At 38.2% G+C, this 8,902-nt stretch overlaps 1 protein-coding gene across 2 annotated transcripts; it reads right to left on the reverse strand.

Moving 5' to 3' along the window:
• Positions 1–248: 248 nt before the first annotated feature.
• On the reverse strand, positions 249–8,048 carry LOC118813015 (H-2 class II histocompatibility antigen, A-U alpha chain-like). Of its 2 annotated transcripts, none has more exons than XM_036578131.1 (6): positions 7,997–8,048; positions 7,234–7,318; positions 6,218–6,299; positions 3,910–4,155; positions 2,798–3,079; positions 249–1,695 (listed from the first exon to the last, which is right to left on the reverse strand). In XM_036578131.1, exons 3-6 carry the CDS (start codon positions 6,276–6,278, stop codon positions 1,571–1,573), a joined length of 714 nt encoding a protein of 237 aa, XP_036434024.1. In that variant the 5' UTR covers positions 6,279–6,299; positions 7,234–7,318; positions 7,997–8,048; the 3' UTR covers positions 249–1,570. The 2 variants fall into 2 exon arrangements, with proteins under 2 accessions (XP_036434024.1, XP_036434023.1); XM_036578130.1 differs by having other exon boundaries at positions 7,231–7,318.
• Positions 8,049–8,902: the final 854 nt, after the last annotated feature.

Here is an 8,902-nt window from a genome sequence, read left to right on the forward strand (position 1 = left end):
ATCAGTGATCATTAAATCACTCACAGCTCTTTTTATCATCAAAACATCTTCATTTTCAAAACTTCATACAAACTGACTGACACTAAGAAATTAGTTTCATCATAGAATCATTTTATACTCACATCTTCAGAGAAACTGGTTTATATGAATGAAATCAGCAGCACTAAACTTTTAAACAGTCGCATTACTGTTTATTTAAATTATATAATGTTAAATTATATAATGTAAATTCTAAAAAAAGTGTCACTTGTTAAATTATATAAATTTTATGTATGAACAAATTAAAAAATCTAAACATATATATATTTTTTATTATTGATATATATATATATTTATCTCACTCCTCTGCTGTTTTTACTTGGTATTTATGGAGTGTTGTACAGTAACTGTAGTGTGGGAGGCAGAGCAGAGCAGAGTCTCACTGTACAGGGTTTCTGAGTGTTTCTCTATGCGAACGACAATAAATAATAAATCTTAATTACTTCAGTGTTTTGTGCATTAATACCACTAACTTTAACATTTACTGTACAAAAGCATAAAAACACACAGATCAGCACAGTCGTCCCACAGAACCCGCAGATAATCTATCTAACGTTAGCTATCGAGGGAAACACCACCAGATTTGAGTTTATTTACAGATCAGTCAGCACTGAAGCAGCAGCTACATGGCAGAAAATGACTTTGTAGCATCTTAAATAGTCAATATATCTAATATTTCTCTTTACAAGATCATTGTAAGTATATTATAAGATAGTTGAACTTTTTTCTAGACATTTGTACTTGTTTTGAGTAAGTTTATCAGGTGAAAGTGTCTTATTCCTTGCAGATCATTTACTTGTTTTCAGAATTGACATAAATAATTTTACTTGTTGTAGGGAATGATCTGCCAAAGAAATAAGACAATTTAACAAGATATAATTAAGTAAAAATGAGTAAAAACACATCGAAACTGTGGAATAATCTTATGATATTCTTACAACAGTGTCATAATTAGACATATGAAATAAATTGACTAGATTTAAGATGTTTCTCTTACTGAGAAATCATTTATACTGCATACTTTTAATATGCACTCTCAAAAAGACGGTTCTTCAAGGGTTCTTGAGTAAAGAGAATGGTTCTACATAGGACCATGAATTGTATATAGAACCATTTGCATGCTTAAACACCCAAAGAACCATTTAAATGCTTTGCACTGTGAACTGGTTTCTTACATTTTATCTCCATCAATCTGAAGAACCATTTAACCAAGCACAGAACCATTCAAGCATGAAATGGTTCTTTGAGTGTTTTCTGTATAGAACCATTGTCTTTACTAAAGAACCCTTGGAGAACCATCTTCTTTAGGAGTGCAGGCTCTTCAAGTTCTCTCCTCTCTGAAAGTGAAGCTGCTCCACCGAAGGAGTGCCGTGTTTTGGGGGAGAAACTGGGTAAGAACCTCATTGAGGCTGTAAAGTGTGAGTCTCTCTCGGTGCCGCTGCTGTAAGGTTCTCCCTCCTATAATGACCTCCGCTGCGTCCAGTACAGATAGAACGCGGTCCATCAGGCTCATCAGAGCGTCCAGAGTGACTCAGCTGCAGAGGGCGTTCGCTCTGAAGATGAGGAAAATTCCAGCAGCTGCTCCGATCACACCGAGACACACCCCCACCACACACACCACAGAGGGAAACACACTCGACTGCTCCACCTGAACATCTACACACACACACACACACACACACACAGACACACACACACACAGACACACACACACACACACACACACATACACATACATACACACACACACACACACACACACACACAGACACACACATACACACACACACACACACACACACACACACACACAGACACACATACACATACACACAGACACACAGACACACACACACACACAGACACACACACACAGACACACAGACACACACACACAGACACACACACACATACACTCACACACACACACAGACACAGACACACACACACAGACACACACACACACACACACACACACACACACACACACAGACACACACACACACAGACACAGACACACACACACAGACACACACACACACACACACACACAGCAGAAGAGTGAAACCAGTGAGCTCTACAGGGTGCAATGATAAACAGTGTTCTGATTACTTGAAACAATCACTAAATTCATGTATTTAATTCTTTGTTTAACATGGTTTTGTTTGATGTGCAGAAATTGACGCATTACTTTATATCATTATTGAAAATACTAACAGAATTTCTCTGAAAACAAACTCAGATCTTTTTAGCATTTATAGTTTTAAAGATTAACAAATATTTTGATTTTCATTCCAAACTTTTACATTGAAAAATTCTATTTTTCATATTTCACTTGTTTATTTATTTATTTATTTATTTCACATTTATTTATTACATAGTTGCACAAGTGGCCTCAAGGTCCCTCACATACGTTATTTTTTAAAACTTACTTTTGATTTTCATAATCAGGTCAATTTTACAAAAGAAAAGTTCATTTTTTAAGCTTTACTCTTATAATTTGCGCAGTAGAGGGATAATGACTCAATGACTAGGCCTGACCTGAGTAGCATTTAAAAGACTTTGAATATTTTCTGCTATTTTGATTAAGTTTTTATTGTTACTTGTGCATTAATAAGAGCTACCATTTAAAGAATTATCCATTTACTAAGTAACATACAAAATCCTTTCATAAACTGAATAAATAAATGCTTTTTTCATAGACTGGATAAATGTGTTTGTTGACTGAACTGTGGCTTTACTGTAATAAAGTCCTGACCCCATATTCTGGTCTGCGGCTGCTCCAGCGCGCGATGCTCCACCGTACAGCTGTAAACATCTCCTTCCTCTGGAGTGAAGCTCAGCGTGGAGAACACGCTTAACGTCCCGTCACTGTTCTGGTAGTACGGGCTCAGGGTCGCGCCCTCCGTCACGTTCAGGTCGTTCTTGGTCCAGGACACTCTGACCGGCGGCGGGAAAAAGTCAGTCACGTGACAGACGAGTGTGTTCTTTGTCTTCAGCTTCACGTCGTTTTTCGGGTAGATGGAGGTCCAGGGAGGTTCTAAACACACAGAGCTAAAGTTAGCATCGGCTAGCTCTGAAGCTAGTGCTATTAGCCTATATGCTAGCAGCTTGAGCAGCAAGAGAAAGTCTACATTTCTCTTCACACGTAATTCTGAGTAGCTGTAGATGTTCGTGTTGATCCGAGTGAGCGTGGAACTCATTTTAGAGTCTACAAGCTTCTTGTGAGAAACACCACATCAGTAGGCAGTAGAACACAGAGGGAGTGTGTTACAGTGAAATAACATCACGGCTGTGATTTGGTCGCCGTAGATCATCACAGCCGTGATGTTATTGGCGATAACACACTCCTCGAGTGTTCTACTGCTTTAATACAACAGTTAAATAAATACAGTAATAAATTAATAAACTGGGCCGTGAACGCGGCGTTTAATATGTTTTAATGTTCGCAGTTCCTTCACCAAATTATAGTTCCTTAACGAGCAGCTTGTTGCTACGTCAGAGTAACGAGCTCCGCCCACTCGCTGCACAGCCGGCAGTTCGTTCTCCAGCTCCTTACACTAAATTCCCAAACTGTCATCACCACTGAGCAGCTTTTCAGTCGGCAGCTGTGACAGAAGAACAGCTAAACAACCTGGAATCAGCCAGAAATGAACCCAACACCATTCGCCAAAAAACAGACCTTGCTTTCAAAAAATTCTCAGCAGAAACAATAAATCAGCGCTAAATAAGTAACTACATTTATGTAACTGATGTTTGACAATTAATGTCTGATAGAACCTTCTAGTTCTCAGACCCCAAGAAAAGAATTCTATTCTATGCTAACCTCTGTTTCCTGATCATTTTAATATTAGAGGAGCTGAAGCTCACCCAGCTCTTCAGGTGGGTTCATATAGGCCTCGTTTAACACGGCTAACGCCTGCCTGCAGACGTTTTCTCCTCTGAGAGCTGGTTTGGACAGATCAGGGCCCTCGACTGGATCAGCGAAGTCTGGCAACGTCAGGACGGTCCGCTGGTTTTTGTAATCATAATAAACAAGCTTTTCTCCGTCGTACACAACAGAGAAATCAGCGCTGGTCTCGTCACACGCCTGTAGCAGGCTGAATCGATGAAAACCTGCAACACAATCACACCAGTGAACTCTGTTCTAGTCGTCTAGAACAGCTGTGAACATTTTAATCCATCAGGTCAACAGAAAAAACTACAGCACTGAGGCTGCTGACTGTCAAGGATCATAACAAAGACAAAAAATTATATGTTCTCTAGTGAAATTAGTGAATCTTAATTGTAGTCTATGTATCTAATATTTCTCATTTTCTAAGCTTATAAGATTATTTAACTCATTTCTAGACGTTTTATTTGTTTTAGGTAATTTTAGTAACTATAAATGATCTCACTAGATTGGCCAACAACTTTGCTTGTTGTAAGAAATATGCTTGAAAATTATCTGCCAATATATTGAGATCATTTCACTGCCTAAAATCACTAAAAACAGTAAAAATGTCTAGAAATAGGTGGAATAATCTTATAATGTTCTTAGCCCAGTTTCACAATGAGAAATATTAGATGCACTGACTAGATTTAAAATTTAAAATGTCTAGAAATATAAGTTAAATAATCCTACAATCATCTTACAATAGTCTCTCAAAGTAATGAGTAATATCAGATTCATCGACTGCACCGTAAAAAACGGCTCATTAGATCAACCTAAAAATGTAATTCATGTAGTAACGAGCAGTTGAACTACTTTTATTTAACAAAAATGTAAAAAAAATTACACTGATTTGGAGAATCATTCATTTAAAATTGTAATAAAGGTTGAATAAAGCTAGTTCATTTACTTGTCACCACATGAAGTCATTGTTTTAGGTAGATCTGATGAGCCACTTTTTACAGTGAAGATTTTAAGATAATTTCACTTGACAGGATGATTTTTTGCAGTGTACATGTAAAAGTAGATGTGCACTGCAGAAACCAATTTCTTACCAAGTGAAAACATGAAATCTAGCCAATATATCTAATATAAAAGTTCAGAGATGATGTAAGATTATTATCTTGTTCTAAGTTTTTTTTATTATTTCTAGACATTTTTTCACTTTTTTAAAATTATTTTGCTTATGGCACATTTTAAGCATTATTTCTCAAAACAAGGAAAATGATCTACCACTGGAGTAAGACACTTTCACAAGATAAAATTGCTTAAAATATGGAGGAATTAAAAAGAAATAGTTAGAATAATGTTTTAATATTCTTATATCTTATAGTCTTATTGACAGAAAGCAGTTAAAACTGCAGGCAGATGGACTAAAATGTTAATTTACTATAAATAATGTTTTTTTTATTATATATATTCTGACTCATAGTCACTTGCCATGCAGCCGATGGTGATCCAGCAAAGAACGTGCTCTGCTGATGTTCACATTGAAATATTTTTATCTCATGTAAAAGTTATTAATACATATAGCCTACACACTTAAAAACAATGGTTCTTCAAGGGTTCTTTAGTCACGGGAATGGTTCTGTTTAGAACCATGAGTTTTATAAAGAACAATTTTCATACTTAAATGGTTCTCTGCATGGTGAAATGGTTCTTCAGGTTGATGGAGAACATGCTGTAAATGGTTCTAAATAGCACCCAAATGGTTTCTTCTGTTGTTATGATGTCAAGCCTGTATCAAAAGAAGAACCCTTTTTCGTGCCACACAGAACCATTTTCAAAAAAGTTTTATATAGAACCATGTACAACACATACGCCATCAATCTGCAGAACTGTTTCACCATGCAAAGGACCATTTAAGCATAAGATGGTTCTGTATAGAACCATTCCCTTTTCTAAAAAACCCTTGAAGAACCATCTTTTTAAGAGTGTGTAGAATAGAATAATGCTTTTTGGTGCCACACAGAACCATTTTCAAAACGGTTGCATATAGAACCATATACAACACATTCTCCATCAATCTGCAGAACTGTTTCACCACGCAAAGAACCATTTCATATCGAAAGGGTTCTATATAGAACTCAAACTTGTAGTGTATACTGGTTAAACACTGAGTGTGAAAGGTTCTCTCACGTGCTGCTGTTAATATGTTGAGTTCATTATGCAGCTTATTAGGAATGAAGGAAATTGTGACACGGTGAACGTCCTGCAGATCACAGAGCTCTAGTGTACTGAACTCACCCGCCGGCTGTGAGTGGACAGAGCTGACGGTCATTAAGGTCAGGACTAACAGAGCCGCCATTTCAGAACTCGCAGCAGCCGCCTGTTAATGAGTGAGAGAGATACGTAAATCCAACAGACACACCAGCAAAGCTGGAACAATGCAGCGTATCGTGTTTCAGTGCAAACACAGTGTGTGTGAGTGTGTGTGTGTGAGTGTGTGTGTGAGTGTGTGTGTGTGTGTGTGTGTGTGTGAGTGTGTGTGTGAGTGTGTGTGTGTGTTTGTGAGTGTGTGTGTGTGTGTGTGTCTGTGTGTGTGTCTGTGTGAGTGTGTGTGTGTGTGTGTGTGTGTGTGAGTGTGTGTGTGTGTGCGTGTGTGTGTGTGTGTGTCTGTGTGTGTCTGTGTGAGTGTGTGTGTGTGTGTGTGTGTGTGTGTGTCTGTGTGTGTCTGTGTGAGTGTGTGTGTGTGTGTGTGAGTGTGTGTGAGTGTGTGTGTGTGTGTGTGTGAGTGTGTGTGTGTGTGTGCGTGTGTGGGTGTGTGTGTGTCTGTGTGTGTCTGTGTGAGTGTGTGTGTGTGTGTGTGTGAGTGTGTGTGTGTGTGTGTGTCTGTGTGTGTCTGTGTGAGTGTGTGTGTGTGTGTGTGTGAGTGTGTGTGTGTGTGTGTGTCTGTGTGTGTCTGTGTGAGTGTGTGTGTGTGTGCGTGTGTGGGTGTGTGTGTGTCTGTGTGTGTCTGTGTGAGTGTGTGTGTGTGTGTGTGTGAGTGTGTGTGTGTGAATGTGTGTGCATGTGTGTATGGGGGTGTGTCTGTGTGAGTGTGTGTGTGTGTGTGTGAATGTGTGTCTGTGTGTGTGTGTGTGAGTGTGTGTGTGTGTATGGGGGTGTGTCTGTGTGAGTGTGTGTGTGTGTGTGTGTGTGTGTGTGTGTGTGTGTGTATGGGGGTGTGTCTGTGTGAGTGTGTGTGTGTGTGTGTGTGTGTGTGTGTGTGTGTGTGTGTATGGGGGTGTGGTATAACACTGTGTTTTTTGTGGTTTTACTTCCTTCTTCTGTTCTGTAATCACGGGCAGTCGAGCGTTATCAGAGTTTTTCCATGTAAATTATGATGGGTTTGTTTTCGTCATGAAACTGAAAATGAAGGGACGTGTATTAAAATGAGAACAAATGCTGAAATATCACACTTTGTATCTTACAAAATGTGGAACTCCACAAAATTCCACTGATTTCTCAAAATTTCTTCATTATAAAATAGTTAAAAAGTTCACTTAGAGCGGTTTGGTGTGGAATTCTCTGTTCTCTCAAGGTTCTTTAAGGGTTCTTTAGTGAAGAAATTGGTTATAAATAGAACCGTGAACACTCAAAGAACCATTTGCATGCTGAAATGGTTCTTTGCACCATGACAGCGTTTTTCAGGTTGATGGAGAATGTGCTGGAGATGGTTCTGTGTAGAACCTTTTTGAAAAGGGTTCTATATAGCACCAAAAAAGTTCTATTGCTACACTCTTCAAAAAGATAGTTCTTCCAGGGTCCTTTAGTAAAGAAGATTGTTCTATAAAGAAACATGAACACTCAAAGAACCCTAATCATGATTAAAAGGTTCTTAGGACTGTGCTGTATAACACTTGTAATAATAGAAGAACCCTTTTTGTGTGTTATAGAGAACCAGTTTCAGAAAGGTTTGTATGTAGAATCATATACAACACATTCTCCATCAACCTGAAGAACCATGTCACCGTGGAAAAAAACACTTAAGCATAAAATGGTTCTAAATGGAGCCCCAGGGTTCTACAGTATATCCATAATTACCTGGGTCATTCTACAGAGACGTCCACTGTTCTGTCTCTCCATAGGAGTCACTGGTGTTACTGATCCTCATTGGTGTCACACATAATAAAGGAACACCAGAGACATTTTAATGAACGATGCATTTTACAAAATAACTGCTACAGAGCATCAAACCACATGTTGTCAGTCATGGAAAATCCACTAAAATATGGAATTTAATCCATTTGTGTTCTAGTTTTTCACAGTTACCTCAGAATAAAGTCGGTCACACCAGTGACTTCAGCTAAGAGCTTCATATGAAATCATGAGCTAAATGAGAAAATCTCTGATAACTGAAAGACACAGTGGACTCACCATGAGCTTTTCTTCATAGATCCTCAGAAAACAGGCAAAAGGAAGTCGAGTGATGTCATCAGTGTGACTTTTATTTCAAAATAAGAGACTTTTTGTTACGCAGTAACACCAGTGACACGACTCCTGGGGACAACAACTTTCATTATATATTTTATAATATTTAGTTGGTGTTTGTTTCTTTGTTATTTAAATCATATATTTCATAGTCATGTATAGATTATTGTAGTTAAAATAGCAGAAAAACGTTTTTTACTTCAAAATATGGCCTCAGCCTTCACACACGACTGTGGGGACGAGCTCTTTTGTGGTGCTTGGAATTCTATATGATTGATTTAAAAACCAATATTGCTGAATTGAGGCTCAAGAAGGTGGAATTGATAAAGTAACGTATTGTTTTAGTTTAAAATGTAAATAAATTGTAACCCTGACATGTTTTTCAGGTGTAATATATCTGTAAACGCTCTGTTTCCGTAGAATGACCCACCTGCTTTATCCCCAGCAGTAACCAGGTTCAGTCGTCCTCCTCTCTGTGGTCCCTGCTGGTGTGTTTAGTGTTAAAGAGGGAACTGAGAG

This window comes from Colossoma macropomum, unplaced genomic scaffold (assembly GCF_904425465.1).
Source record: "Colossoma macropomum unplaced genomic scaffold, Colossoma_macropomum, whole genome shotgun sequence".
In the NCBI taxonomy this organism is placed as follows: Eukaryota; Metazoa; Chordata; class Actinopteri; order Characiformes; family Serrasalmidae; genus Colossoma; species Colossoma macropomum.

What these genes read in the sequence shown, in the direction of transcription:
- LOC118813015 (XM_036578131.1), bottom strand. Translation starts at nt 6,278, where the DNA reads ATGGCGGCTCTGTTAGTCCTGACCTTAATGACCGTCAGCTCTGTCCAC. An exon ending in GAACCCACCTGAAGAGCTGG is followed by an intron (nt 3,080 to 3,909) that starts GTGAGCTTCAGC and finishes CTGTGTGTTTAG; the next exon opens with AACCTCCCTGGACCTCCATC. An exon ending in GCCGCAGACCAGAATATGGG is followed by an intron (nt 1,696 to 2,797) that starts GTCAGGACTTTA and finishes GTGTGTGTGTAG; the next exon opens with ATGTTCAGGTGGAGCAGTCG.